The 15,033-nt window shown below is 48.9% G+C and overlaps 3 protein-coding genes across 3 annotated transcripts; all 3 read left to right on the top strand.

Annotated features, from left to right (window-relative positions):
* Nucleotides 1-507: 507 nt before the first annotated feature.
* Nucleotides 508-6,135, top strand: ALT_6672 (ubiquitin-associated-like domain-containing protein; the record flags this gene model as incomplete). Its single annotated transcript, XM_089600114.1, has 11 exons — nucleotides 508-594; nucleotides 656-724; nucleotides 793-822; nucleotides 875-1,034; nucleotides 1,091-2,326; nucleotides 2,379-2,478; nucleotides 2,530-2,827; nucleotides 2,880-3,132; nucleotides 4,591-5,147; nucleotides 5,301-5,345; nucleotides 5,407-6,135. The coding sequence occupies 11 exons, from the start codon at nucleotides 508-510 to the stop codon at nucleotides 6,133-6,135; spliced, it is 3,564 nt and encodes a 1,187-aa protein (XP_089455576.1).
* A 311-nt stretch (nucleotides 6,136-6,446) lies between these two features.
* ALT_6671 (putative nuclear distribution protein RO10) lies at nucleotides 6,447-10,181 on the top strand (the record flags this gene model as incomplete). The annotated part of the gene is made up of 4 exons (XM_033563205.2): nucleotides 6,447-6,678; nucleotides 6,736-7,112; nucleotides 8,712-9,112; nucleotides 9,173-10,181. 4 exons carry the CDS (start codon nucleotides 6,447-6,449, stop codon nucleotides 10,179-10,181), a joined length of 2,019 nt encoding a protein of 672 aa, XP_033419096.2.
* A 2,476-nt stretch (nucleotides 10,182-12,657) lies between these two features.
* On the top strand, nucleotides 12,658-13,710 carry sho1 (osmosensor SHO1; the record flags this gene model as incomplete). The annotated part of the gene is made up of 4 exons (XM_033563207.1): nucleotides 12,658-12,726; nucleotides 12,797-12,952; nucleotides 13,002-13,124; nucleotides 13,192-13,710. The coding sequence occupies 4 exons, from the start codon at nucleotides 12,658-12,660 to the stop codon at nucleotides 13,708-13,710; spliced, it is 867 nt and encodes a 288-aa protein (XP_033419098.1).
* Between the last annotated feature and the right edge of the window lie 1,323 nt (nucleotides 13,711-15,033).

Here is a 15,033-nt window from a genome sequence, read left to right as displayed (position 1 = left end):
ATTGAAAGCAAAATAAAGCATTGAAAATGATCCTTGGAATTGTGACATCTGAAACATCTCATTCAAAGGGTTCTTTGAGTACCCTTTACGTCCATAAGGACAGTGAAAAAAGAACCTCCTTTGTTCCTATTCTTATCATTGCGGTCCAGCCTGAGTTTCTATTATGGATTTTCCCAAAAATTGAACGATTCTTTGATCGTTTCTTTTATACTGGGATTTTCCTTGTTTTCTGACGCGAAAGACAGTTAGCTGAGTGAAAGTTCCTTCTTGTAAACCCAGGCCTCCTCAAGATGGCAATGGAAGTGGGCTTGGCTGACGGATGTCATGTGGTGGGGAAGCTTAACTGGAGACATCCAGAGATTCCAAACAAACAGACTCCCCACTTACCAGCTCCTTGATTGAGCCCTCGTTCTTTTCTGATCTCATTACTCTTTACTAGGCTCTGGTTGCTCTCATCGCCAATCTTTCGTCTGCAATCCTCTGCAGTTTCTGTGTGCGAGCTACGGCATGGCCTCCGAACCGTCAGAGGAAGCTATCACGAACTTTGTGAACTTCACAAGCACATCGCGGGAGCATGCAATACGATTTCTGAAGGTGAGCAGATATCATAGGCCACCCTTCTATATGTTGCACGTTGACATCAGGCACTCTGCAGGCCAATGACCTCAACTCAAATAAAGCTATCAACGCATACTTTGAAGATCCGACTCCGCCCCAATTAGAGGTGACTTTTGGAGATGATTGAGCTTTATGAGACTGGTACTGACCTCGGACTTGCTACGCTATAGGCAGGTAGTTTTCAACATGACGAGAGAGTGCCCTGTATGTCCATACCAACGTCCACCGGATATTAACATAGCGGCCATGTTAACAGTCCTGCCTCGCAGCCTTCCAGATTGAACAGTCAGACCCTGTTGTCGGAACATCCTCTGGCGTCCCTCCTTCGCGCCCCCCGTCGATGTCGAATTTGAATGAACAGGCGCAGGCCACTCAGTATCAAGGGCATAAAACGGGTCCTGCTCACAGCGCTGCAGGTAGGGTGCTTCATTAAGGCTGACTGCGCCTCTTCGCTGACACGGTGGATTTTCAGGTGTAGCGGAGGCAACAAGTATGACACTTGCTGAACAGGAGGAGCGTGAACTTCAGGAAGCAGTGGCAATGTCATTGAACCAGAACCTGGGGCATCAGGAGATGGGAATCACCAGCTCAAATCAATCGAATTTCGGCAAAGCCACGCGGGATCACTACGATGAAGGCGCATGGGCGATGACTCTTTTCAATTCGAGTGCGCAAGAGATAATCATCAGCCCGGACCCAGCGGACCGCAGGAGGGTAGCAGACGAACCGGCGTTCCTTCGCCCATCCCAGGATAATCTGTACCTAGGTGGGCTGTTGACTATTTTGCGTTCAATCCCTTTGGCGCGAGAGGCTCTTCTTCTACGAAATAAGGTCCTCCCGAAGTACGGTCATGATCCGCAGTGGTGGAACGGTCAGCCGATCAATTTGCCTAAAATAGTCACAATGCAAGATGCGCAAGACGGTGACACGGCTTGGGACGACATCCTTTACGAAACTCAAAGACTTGTTGCTTTTCTAGATGCGACAAACCGCGCATTCGGTAGCGTCGATGCTCTTTCAAGCCTGAAAAGTATGGTATCTTATGACTCCGAAAGCGGCATCAGTCAATTCTTGGAGAGATGGCAGGAAGCCGCCGTCAGAGCGGATCCGGGAAACCAGTTGGCAACAGTGTTCTCGTCAAACGCACTCAAGCGTCCCCTTTCGGTGTATGACACGCCAATCCAAAAAGAGTTCTTTATCCTTGACCCATTCGTGGAGCCCGATCACGGTCAAACTCTCTACGATGTGCTAGATCGGACCATCTGGTCTGACAGACCAGGGGAAGAGCTAGATGATGTATGGCTGGAACATGTGGCTGAAGTTTTGATGATCAAATTGGATAGCTCCGACTCAGCGAAATCTGTGGATGTCAAGATACCGGCGGTCTTCTACCCGGATCGGTACCTCGCCACTTGCAAGGACCTAGCGCGTGATTTTCGTGCGCGACGGCTTCAAGTTTACGAAGAGATTAACAAGTTAGAAGCGTTGATGAATCGCTTCTCTGTCTCGAAATCGGTCTTTCATAGAGGGCTTGGATCTAGGGAGATACTCGAGAAAGCCGCCGTTGCTGCATCTTTCACTTTGCCCAAGAGCCTTGCCAATGGAGTAGGTGACTTGGCTTTGACACCGGAAGCAGCAAACGCCGAGGCGCAAAGATTGGCCGGAGAGTTGAGAGATCTCTCAAGCGAAATCGAAGACAAGCTGAAAGGTAAGTTTAAAAGTTTTGGTTTCATTGCATAAGCTGACAATGTACATTGCAGAATTGGAGAACAGGAAACAGAAAGCTGTCGAAACGCTTCGGAACTACTCCAAGTTCCTCACTGAACCCTCGGAATCACCTACAGAACCACCACAACATCGGTACACGTTGCGCGGCGTATGTACTGAGCCACATATAACTTATGTCCTCAGACCCGTCACGCCCCACAACTCTGAGCAAGCGACAGATCTACAGCCAAGTGCAGGCGATCAGTGGCAATGGTGGCGAATAAGCTTCTCTACTGACGATGCAAAGGCCCGACGGGCAAAGACCAATCGAGATGGGAAGGCTGCAGCAAGCACTGCCGATGTCGTGGGGTATACTGCGCGCAAAGTTCGGGAAATCGAAGTGCTTCACGCTGCTCGCGAAGAGTCCAAAAATGTCCTTCTCGTCTATGCAAATTCTAACGCGATGAGCGTTCAGGCTAATCCTCTGCCAGCCGAACTTCAAGTAAGGCAACCCTAATGATGGTGCGGAGAATCTTTGGCTGATAAGAGTGTAGGCCTTTGTGGATGCGGATAATCAGGCATTCAAAGCGGAGTTTGATGAGGCAGCCGCTGGAGATCCCATGGAGGGGCAAATTTCACATGCAGACGCTGCCTCTGGTGAAGGCGAATCTCCGTCTCACCTCGAGGGACAAGACCACCAACTGGCGACTTCTGATCCGTCAGCCAGTAGAAAAGTGAACGTATTCGACTATGAGATTCCATCTTTCGATGATGAGATGGAATCTGGGCGGGAGATGCAGGAAAGGGGTAGACCGGGTTTACTGAGCGCAGCTGGGGCTGCGCAACCATCGCGAACTATGGACTCAACATAGATGACAGCATGAGGTTGAACGATTAAAGCACACGCCTGAAAGAAGGTTACTCTGCATGCGATAGACTGTTTCGACTATGACGAATCATGACTGATGAAACAGGTCTACTTGTTCGATATATCTAGGAGACAATCCACGGTATTGTTACTACATCACACTGTTACCCTGTGGTCAGTCGAAATGGTATGCACACAGAAATGACAGTCCTACGAAACCTTTTTCTTTGGCCCAGAGTCAACCAACGGAACTTATGCTCACATCTGCAGCTTCAAGGCCTGCGCAAGTTCCTTTTGAAGTTGAGTAAAATGTCCTCAAGACTCATAGTACATTGGAGGAAGGGGCATCAGATTTCAGCGCCTGCAGCAGCCTGGCACTGGACTCGCCGTCCATAGTTATGGGTCAAGACTTCGCGGCCTTGTGAATGCGATGGCCCAACTCGTCGAGGTTGTCTGGGCGGTGCTCGTGGCTGAGGTACATGACGTCGATCTGCGGGAGCTTGTCTAAGCCTAGGGCCGATGACACATTGTTCTTGAGCGCGGCGATTCCTATGTTCCATTCCGTCCTGCTGGGGAAAACATGGGGTCTGTGAAGAAAGTTACGCCATCCACGTCGATGATGGCCATTGCGGTTCCGACGAAGGTGATATCCAGAGAACTTGTGAAGGTTGCAGGGCCCTTTTCTCGCTTGGTCTGGTAGCAGAAGGAGCGAGTGCCGACGCTCGAAGGTTCATGTGGAAATAGAATGATGCCCTGGGTGTTCATAAGTCACCGAGCATGCGGCAGGCACTGGTGTTGCCATTTCCCGGAGGAGTCTCGCATAAAGCGCCGCCCCCTTTTAAATAAATGTAAGCTTTGCATGTCAAGACGCTCGGGGACTGTGCATCTTTCTTCCAGGATCCAAAAAGGACTATTGTGACAATATCGGTCTCGGCGGATTATACATTCATATATGGTTTGGTCTGTAGCTGACCGCCAACTCAATTGAGAAACACTCTAAGCAAATACGGTTAGTGGGTGGCTAACTGGGCATCCATCAGCTCATGCATTCCTCATGCGGAATGCAGTCGTGCCATGTGGGATTCCAACCACACTCTATGCGCGGAGTAACGAATGTCTTCAAGGTTCATCTCGTTTCATTATTACAATTATGACTAAAAGTATTGGTTACTGATCGACAGAACCTTATCTGGCCTAGTGATGTCCTCGATCGGTGGATAACGTCATGAAAGTCAAGCAGAGGTCAGTATGCGGAAACTGTAGACAGAGGAAATTAGGGGTAAGATTTCGCATGATCCCTTAATGGATTCAAGCAAATGCTATAGCTCTTATCTTTTAGTGCGATGGGAAGCACCCGGAATGCAGCCAATGCACACTTACTGGGCGCAAGTGTCCAGGTTACCCGCAGGAGTGGACGTTCGTCCAGCAGAGCATACCTTCAACTGAGGCATCGCATCAAAATAAGATCTCGCAGAATGGAGCTACTGACGGGTCGCATTCCCGCCAAGAGTCAGTCAAAAATACCCCTCCGCAGGGGATCTCGCATGACGCCACTGCTCAGCATAGTTTCGCTACTATAGAGATTCCGGATATCATTTCAGCTTCACCTGAAGAGTTGGTTTTTATTGTGGTTGAAAACTACATTCCAAAAGATGAGCTTCCTTTTCTGTCCTACGGTTCGAGTAACAGTGGCTGCTCACGGGTCTGCGGCTCCTGGGTTGAGGTTCTCCCGCGTCTTGCCAATACCTCGAGTCAGGAAAGCGTTTTCTTCCTCTCGCTGAAAGCGCTGGCTTTTGCGATTGCTTCCCACAAATATCCTCAAAAAGTTTCGAGTCTGGACGCTACAACGGCTTATTCTGCAGCGATTTGTGGATTGAGAAAGCAGTTGGCGGCGGAAAGCCAGCCATTCAATGCAGAGCTAGCCGCCTCTATCATGTGCTTGAGCTTAGCTGAGGTGAGATACTTTTATTCCAAAGGGATACCGGAGCGGTACTAATCAGGAAGTATTCATATATAGGGCATGTTTCCGGGAATGGGACCGGGCATTTCAACCCACATCAAAGGCGTAGGTCAATTGATGAAAGCCCATGGACCTAATCATTACCAGGCCGGGTTGCTGCACAAGCTCTTCGTAGGGTTCCGACCTCTCCTGGTTAGTATGATTCATGGTCAGTTTCTAGATAGAAATAATCAGCTGTCTGACGCACGTTAAGGTAATCGACGCATTCCGCTTCCGCGAGCCAACCTTTCTTGCTGAGAAGCAATGGACATCTATACCCTTTGCATTTTCGAACTCATCGCTCATGCAGGACTTCTTGAGTGGAGTTGCAATTATCCCGAATTACTTGCACGCGGTTGACCAACTCATGGTCAACCCAGACGACGGCTCAGCTGAGAATGTCACCGAAGTCTGCTTCGCTTTTGTGGAGTGGGTCAATCGACTCGAGCAATGGGAGCAAATGTTGGAGCGCGAAGAAGGGGGCCCATGCGAGAAATCGTCCGAAGGAGAACAAACGGCACAGGTGATTGATCCTGGCATTACAGGCCACACTCTCTGGTTTCCGAGCGTTACCATAGCGAATGTGTTGACCCACCTCTGGGCTATTCATATCGTTTGTCTCAAGGAGATTGACAAACTCAGGACGACATTTATCAGTATTGTTGAACCTTGTATACCCGCAAAGTTCTGCAGTGTGGAATACCAGCAGAACCAGGTTCTTACTCTCTCGAAGCGGATCTGCCACAGTATGGAATACCTGCTGCAGGATGAACTGAAATTATTCGGCCCGGCTTCCACTGTTTTCCCTCTCAAGGTGGCTTATGACTCGTTCAGAGAGTGTCGGACGAGTCAGGAGGGCTATATCAAGTTCATTGACTCCATAGTCAGTCGACTTGACGCGAAGGGGCTGCGCGAGATACCTGCTGCAATCTATGGGCAATGAAGGACTCTGCAATCGTTTCACCGTTTAGTTCGGCGTTGCCTAGTTTGGCTTTGTCTTGTTCATTCCCTGTCGATATATAACAGTACATTAAACCACAATGGCTGAAAAGTGCATAATATTCATGAGTTCGATAGATAGTGTATGGCAGCAAAGGCAGATAACAGCAGATAACCCGGTTGGCACGATCCAGCCCACGTCTTGCTTGTATGCTTTGTTTGCATCCCCAGACCCATTCTCCACCATCACAGAGCATTAGCTCCAGGGACCAAAACACATAACCCAGCCATCAATTGACACCCGCTTCCTTCAGAATGGCTCTTGAAAATGACGCGGTAGCCGGTGCCACAATTGAGCTTCTCGAGGCCCGCCTCCAACGACTCACCTACCTCCTCACAGGCGACGCAAGCTGGACGGGCACTCCCACCGCACCCGCCAAACCCGCCTCCCTCGACGACACGGTCTCGCGGCGCCTCTTCCGCCTAGAAAAGGACCTCGAGAACCTCAGCAGGAATATCCCCGCTGTACGAGATGTTCTCCAGCTCCGTAAGCATCCCTTTCTCTATCTTGCGAATGAACCAAAACTAACACGACGGGTTTCAGACGATCACTTCCCCGACCTCTTCCGCCCGACACCTCCGCAATCCGTCCCGGAGAACCTGACAACGCAGAACCTCGCCTCGATTGTCCTCTCGTACGCATCCGCATTCCCGGAGACCGCGTCCAGACTCACTTCGTTGAATGACCTGCCTGTCCCGGACGCCCAGGCGTCGGCGTCTCTCGTCCAGCTGCAGCCGCGTCTCGATCAATTGGCTCGTACTCAGAAGGAACAGGCGAGGGAGATATCTGAGCTACGCGTGCGGACTGCGCGGGTGTTGCAGCGCTGGTATGAGGTTGGGCTGGTGGGGAGTGGTGAGTGCTGGGCTGAATGGGAGGGACGGCTGGAGGATGTGGAGCGGGAGGTGAAGAGGGAGGAGGTGGTGAGGGAGAGAAGGGCGAGAGAGATATAAGGCTGATTGTGTGTGTTGTTTCTTTTTGCGGCTTGAGTTTTGACTTTCTATGATACCATTCTGTTGATTGTTGGTTGGACGTTTTGTGTTTTGAGCTGGTTGGGTTCTACAAGTCTGAATCCGGAGCTCTCGTGGAATACATTCAGGCCATCTGTTGAACATTGTGCATTCCTCAACTGCTCCATTTTATTTACTCATACTACGACCAAACACACTAACATGTTCGCTGAGAATATGCAGCCAGATCTCTTCGAGACATGAGGTAATGAAAGGTTGCTGATGCTTTGGTAAAGGGAACGAGGCTGAATGCCACTCACTGTTCAACCGTTAGTCTGAAAAGTCTACTTTCAGTCTTGCTTGCTTTGCTCTTGTCATAGTCATTGATAGAGCTTTAGTGAGTTTTTCGCATCCCACGGTCTTTTGATATCAGAAGCCGGCTATGACGTGTCAATGAATGCAGGCAGTAAATGTTGCACTGCTTGGTACCTCTCTATTCAAAAGTAATAGAGGTGATTGCCTCGTTGCTACATGTATCTTTCTCCTTCTATCCTTACTAAGACAACATGTAGAGTCCTTTGGCAAATGGGAATATATATCTATACATCCCGCGTGCATCTACAGGGTCAAAGATCCAAGCCTGCTTCCCTTTACAAAGAGAACAAGGGCCAAAGGCACCTTGCCAAAACAGCATTCAACCTACCCTCGATTTCAAGGTCGCTGTTCGTCATCCGTTACGTATGCCAATATCCATGGTTCTGCACGTACTTGGCCCATGGATCATAGAACAGCTCATGTACTTAGAAACGGGAGGTAAGATATGCTGCAGCCTGAGCTTGAGCAGTCTAGGTCAGAGTGAATTCAAATCCGGTGGGTCAACCATATTTACTGGAGAACCCAACCATGATCTTTGAAGAACGATTGCCACAGTAGTGTATGTAGTATGACTACGGAGTAGTAAATGCCGTACGGACATGCCAAGAAGCCCAACAAGGCGCCAGAAATGCTTAGCGTTACCTTAATTACCTGTTCGCTCAGGGTCCAAAATTCACAGTTCTCTTGACGACCCCTCAACGGCCTTTGCTCGGCTTGATACTTGATCTTTCCCTCTTCTATATTTGAGGGTTCTATAGCACAGCAGGAGACCTCCGCAGCTCCCAATCGCACTTCAGATGCCTGCAATGGGCCACCGTGCCGGTTAGACTGCCTACTAATGAGGATGTTTAAGTCTGCGGACCACAATCCACGTATCCAGAGTCTCAAAGCTTTGAGCCATTTACTGACTACCGTAGAATCTCCACAGACTGACCAGTTGCCACGAAACTTACTTCTCCCTTGGACCAATCCATATCCGCAGAACTCGACTGCCTACCGTACCCCGCGTGCCGTGCTTCAAGAATGGAGTACGGTCTCAACTCAGGTCGACAGTCCGGGAATTGGATCCCTGGACGAAGGGAGGCACTGGATTTCTAATCCAAAATTGCGAATATAAGGATAGATTCGCGCCCGCCATCCTAGGAGTGTCACATATGTCAGGTACTGGCCCTGATCCTGATTTTGCTATTTGCACAGCAGTCAATTTCTCATATTTATTCCATGCCGAAAAAGGAGACGGGTGAGAAGCGATTCAAGTGTTGTACACAGAAGCAGGAAGCCACAAAGAAGACCTTCCTGCTGGATGAAATCAGTGAAATCCTGAGTTGTCAGCTTAATCATCCGACAAATACTGTCGATATTTCATCTGTTAGCATCAGTAGCGGTAGCAGCCGCACTCTCCATGATGCTGCTCAGGGTGAAGAATGTGTGCCACAGATAAAAAGCGCCAAACTGCCCGGCTCAGGGCACTCTGTATCCTCCCCCGGCGAACAACCTATATCAATATCAACTTCGCAAAGCACACGTCACGCACTTGCGGCTATTCTCACGCTTGACGATCTCGCCGCTGTTGATGCCATCAAGAAACTAGCGACAAGGTACGGGCGGGTCTCCCATATGAGTGTTCTTGACCCTAGATACAAATTCTTCGTGAATAGAGCGCGCACTGCCGCTCTGTCGTTCAAAGTGCATAACAGAGTTGCTCTGGTCATGGGCGATCCCCTGTGCGAGCCGGACTGGTTCGCCAATGTCCTCGCAGAATTCAAGGAGTACCGGAAGAGATCCGAATGGAGTATCGCTTTCATCGGTGCCAGCGAAGTATTCACCGAGTACGCTAAGGAAAATGGATGGACGACCATGCAATTCGGCACCGAGCGTGTGCTCAATCCCATGACCAATGATGTATTGAACGAGAGAGCGGGGAAACGGATCATCGTACAAAGCAAGCAACTGCTCAATCCGAGCAAAGGCAACGTCTCTTTGGGTTTATACGTACCGGCGCAGGGTGAGCACCTGGACGTGCAGAGAGAACTGGTCAGGGTTTATGACTCCTGGCGTGAGAAGCGAAATCGGGTTGCCGGCGCAAAGGCTTTCATCACGGTGTATGACCCCTTTTCAATGCCGGGAATGATGATATACATATACACAAGAGGCCCAGATGGTGTAGCCAACGGCTTCGCGGCCATGCGACATCTCGGTGCCAACCAAGGATACCACATTGACCCTTGCATTGCAGCTCCTGGAGCGCCCAGAGGGGTCACCGATCTGTTAATCGTTGCTGCCATGGCGCTCTTGCACTCAATGAGAGTGTCATATCTCAGCCTTGGATTTGAACCCCTGGAAACACTGGGTGACATAACCCGACTGTCGCCTTTGATCGAGAAGATCATCAGAGCGATATACAAGCGTACATTCAAGCAAATGCTTTTTCAGGGAAAACAGACGTTTCACGAAAAGTTCAAGCCGGATGGTTCACAGGGATCGCCGCTTTTCATCCTTTTTCCCGCTGGTGCTCCCAGTCCTCGACAGTTGGTCGCGCTTTCCCGAATGTCGAATATCAGCATTCGAAAGCTTGTTTTCGCAAGGTCGGGGAAGAACTCGAAGACGCTTTTGCCTGTCAAGCAAAAAATGGAAGAACAACGACTTGGGACGGATCGTCCGAAGTGAGATGAGATATCAGTGATCGCGTTCGATAACCAACGAACAAGGTTGGTTGCTGACGGTTTCGCTGAAGGGTCTCCAGGCGGTTTATCGCTGGGTTTCGCATTCATCCCGTCTGCGAGCATCAACAAGCACAACTTCACAGCGATCCTCGAAGCTGGATCAATAATAATGAGCCGTGCTGTCCGGACTGCCCGGCATCCCACTCCATGCACAGACTTCCCTTGAAGGATCTAGAACACGCAGTAGGAAGACGACGATCATGCTGAAATCTCGGGTGGTTTGCTCCACCATGATGATATTTTCAATGTCAAAGCCAAATTTCCTGGAAATTAATACGGATCTAGCGAAAATTAATTCAATTCGCAGTGCGCATGTTTCGTAGATTAACGGATGCTAATCCTCATTTCGCTGCTTCGGTGTTACGCCACTCGATGGATACCACTGTGCCACATGCGTCAGCCTCACCATAAAAGAAAAAGGTCTAGAACATTCAGGGCATGAGCAGATCAGTTGAACAAAATACAACTGCTGAGGCCACAAATGGAATGGTTCTTTTACTCTTCTTTTGGCTCTGAAACTTTCGCGTAGCTCGGTCGCTACCTAAGTAGGACCCATTATTATGTGCATGGTGCGATTTTGGCGCACTCCTAGATTTCCAAATTGCAAGATCTCATTTCATTACTGGGCCCATGGTTCCGACTCAACATTGTTGGTTTCAAATTTGGTCTGTGATCCTGTTGTTTGTAAGTTCAAACGTCGCAGAGCTACTCCATATATGGATTCATTGTTTATCTGGAGAATCTTTACGAAAAAATCAGCATACAGGGATAAGCGCAACGTCGCAATGACACAAGGAAATAACAAAGGATCATTGCCGAACGTGCGCTAATAATAACCACAGAAACAATGAGCATTGGTCAGTCTTGTTACATCCACTTATTCCACCTACCCCAGCTGCCCCTCTTAGTGCTCCGTCAATTCGCCCATCTTCCAATCATGTTTTCTCGTCCTCTTCAGTCGTCGGGCCTGCCAGGGGGAAATGATACTAATAATCCCTGTGTACTCTGTTGATGAAAGAGCACAAGGACCAGACCATTGAGACCAAAATCAAGTCTCAATTTTCAAGAGTACGGGTCCGTCTGTTTGCCTTACGGAACGCATTGGCAGTGCCCACAAGCAGCATGGTTCCTGGGGATGATACTCCCGTTCGTACAGGGCTTCCTTTGTACCTACCAACCTTAAGTATTGCGACTGCACGGGTACTGCGATCCAGAAGTAAGGTAGCCGATAGTGTAGGTTTTACTCTGATCCGACGAACTCCGTAGTTATCTTGTAATGCTTTCAGGGCTTGTATGGTCCATCGAGATCCCATAAAGACAAGTAGTTGGTCAGTTATTTCTACCTAGTTCTCTCGTGTTGACCTGAGATATCTACATAAGTCTCACCCACTTGGTTCCCACTACGGAGAATGTACTACCGTAGATAGACTAGTCAACTCACTGATCAACTCTCCTTTTCCCGACCGGACACTGGGTCAAGGCTCTCTGTCTTTCATCCGTTAATCTCCATCTTCATCAACATCATCTTCTTATTCTATCATTCTTAGAGAGGTACTAGTGTTAACCAATCTTTTCTCAAACTTCATACTGTCCTCGTTTCTTTATTTTCCACCTCTTTCTTCTTCGACTTCATCGATTGGTCTATACCCGTCGATTTACTCTCGTTCCTCACCTTGATTCTTCTATTATCTTTCGATTTTTCTTCCTTTCTTCCCACTAACGTTTCAAACACCACCTTCGTTCCCTACAGCCAGGTGCTGTTGTTGTCTCTCCGCGTCTCTGCAAGGGGTTCTCGCTTGCTTTCAGTTTCATACCACCAGCCTCATGCTAGATTCGATTGATTTTTAACTATCGATTTGACTCGATCAATCCTCTCACGCCGACATCTGCACCAGTTTTCGTCATCGTAAGACACACACTCGCTTTGACCTGGATCGTGTCGCAAGGTACGATTACACGTCACCTCATCTTCATTTCCTCTCTCCCTTGTCATTGCTCCGATTCCTGCTGCCTTCATTACAATGTTCTGTTACCGACTAGCAATTGTATCTATATGTTCTTTTTCTTATGCGCATACATTTCCATTTGCGTTGCGAGTTGTGACTGACCGTGTGCCCAGTCTCATTCTTTTCTGATTCAAGTCCCTCTCTTCACCTAGATCAACAATCAATTCCAATTAATACCGACTTATACATCTCGACTTCACGAAAGAAATAACGTATCTGAACATCGCCCTGCGTTTGCCTTGTCGCCTGTGATATCTGTTACATCACGATCGGGTCGAATCGAACAAGAATCGAATTCTCCCCATCCAACTGCTTCGACGACTGTGTATATAGCGAATACCGTTCATGGTGGCATATTCTGAGCATTCTCCGTCCTTTCATAAACCGAATCCATATACGGAGCCCCGGAGAAGAATGGCGAAGTTTCGGGCAAGCAATATTTTAGGCGACCCATTTGCGCTCGCGACCGTCTCCATCTCGATTGTACGTCGTCCCTAATGCGGGTATTATGGGCATAGGTGGCTAGTGACTAATCGCATTCTCGATCTTTTAGCTTGCGTGGTTGATCGCATGTATCGCATCAATCATCTCGGATATTAAGACGGATTATCCCAATTACTCGTGGTGGGCGGTCGCCTACATGTTTTGTTGTATTATCGGTGTCACAATTGTTTTTGGTTCGGACACCGGTCTCGTCTATGGGGTAGCGGTACGTTCCACGACCTCCTCGTGGGATTCTCGGCGCTGATGGGTAACAGGTTGTGGGCTATCTTTCAACAGGCTTAGTGCTGACCACTTTGGCGGTCAATACTCTGGTGTACGCAGATGAATCCTCGTCGCAAGCTGCAGCTGCCGGATTCATCCTCTTGTCCATGGTCATTGTAAGTTATTCGTGGTTGATTTTCTAGCGGTCGCAGCATTCTCTCATACTAAACTAACCTTGAACAGGTCGTGTGGATATTCTACTTTGGATCGTCTCCTCAAGCTACGCATCGCGGCTTTATCGATTCGTTCGCCCTCAACAAGGAAAGCAGCGGCGCGTACGGTAACCGACCAATGTCTACGGCTTTTGGTCCTCGCCCAGACACAATGTCGACAAGCGCACCCCAGATGTACACTTCTGCCCAACTAAACGGCTTCGAAACGTCGTCTCCAGTGTCAGGTTATCCTGGTGGTGCTCCCGGCTCAGAAAACCGCAGCTCGTCCCAGGCTCGTTTTGGCAACCCGTCTGCCAGCAACGTTGCTGGGAACAACAACGGTCAGGACGAAGTCCCGCAGCCAACAGAATATCCGTACAAGGCAAAAGCGATATATTCCTACGATGCCAATCCTGAAGATGCCAACGAAATTAGTTTCAGCAAACATGAAATCTTGGAAGTGTCGGATGTCAGCGGCAGATGGTGGCAGGCCAGAAAATCCAACGGAGAGACCGGTATTGCTCCATCGAATTACCTGATTTTGCTGTGATTCGGTTGGAGTGCACTTTTTTCCTTTCTTGTTCTTCTGGTCATTCCTACTTTTGTCGCCATTCTGTCGCAAAAGCTTTCGTATTTGATACCCTTCGAGTAGTATCACTCGGCCTGAGATCTGGTTCCGCGAAAAGATCATGTTATGTCTGATGGTTTCTTTGCTTTAAATGTGGCATCCCGTTCTAAGTGATGCGTTCTTTCAGTCTGCTGTTTTATCTCCATCTTTTATCACCATTCAGCGGGCATCTGCGCGCTTATTATCATGGTTCTGTCTTCCATTTGTCATGCCTCGGATGTGTTCCCAACGGTTCGATGTGAAGTCTTCTTTTATTTCTTTCGGACTTGCCGCCTTGTGTTAGAGAGATGTCGAAAGTATTCATTTGTAGTGGAGAAGCAATATATAGCCATTCGAGTTAGATCATCTCTAGTGAGTGCGATTATGTCCGATAAGTTCAGATCGCAATGCCGTGGATCCCAGTCCCGGTGTTGACTACTTCGAGATCGTGCTCAGTAGGTGCCACGTGCGCGGGACGTTGCGACCAGCATCGGAGAATTTCCCATAATTTTCGTTCAGTGTGATGTAAGAGCTCGAAACTTCCACTGCTTCAAACAACAAGAGCAAGCAGGAAATGAGGTCGACCAGAATGTTTCTCCAAATGAAGTCGTGGAACGCCTGTATCTATCCTTATTTCGTAGAGAGAGGTACTGTTGGGCGTATCTAAATCGAAGCCCCCACCATCTGGCAAGCATAGAAGCCCATCCACTGAGGAAAGAGCTGACTGTGCCTCCTCTTCTTCGTCCACTGAATGCGCTCACAACTCAGAGTCAGGAGTCGGACTTGCAAGGTCAAGGCACACTGTCTAGCTCCCTAGGCGGTGGGTTGGGTGTCTTCTTCTCCAGTGGTTTACCTGTCTAGTCTTAGTCCCCAATACCAATCTCCAGTTCTCCATTGTCGGATCCCCCAATGAGATGGCTTTCCCGCGAGCCAGAGCCACACTTGCTGGCCACGCAAATGGGCCTTGCTATGTCTGGTGTGCAGTCGTGGAGAGCGCATTGGGGAGATCTCGATTCTTGACTATTCTCAAGAAAATTTGGGAACTCATGAAAATGTTTGAGTCGTGTACCGGCCTTGATGTCCAGGGCTTGTCTACTTATCTCTGTAGAGCTGAAGGGATTTTCTTGTCTTCAACCAAGCTTCTACTGGTGCAGAACTGAGTGAAACCACATAGCTATCCAGTACAGGGCATAGTATGCTTGCTTTGTTGTGCATTGATCTGCATTGACATCGTCACTGGATTTGTCCTTCTACTGCAAGGCTGGT

The sequence above is a fragment of the Aspergillus lentulus genome, assembly GCF_001445615.1.
Source record: "Aspergillus lentulus DNA, contig: Alt12, strain: IFM 54703, whole genome shotgun sequence".
Lineage (NCBI taxonomy): Eukaryota > Fungi > Ascomycota > Eurotiomycetes > Eurotiales > Aspergillaceae > Aspergillus > Aspergillus lentulus.
This window is presented reverse-complemented; position numbering and strand designations above follow the sequence as displayed.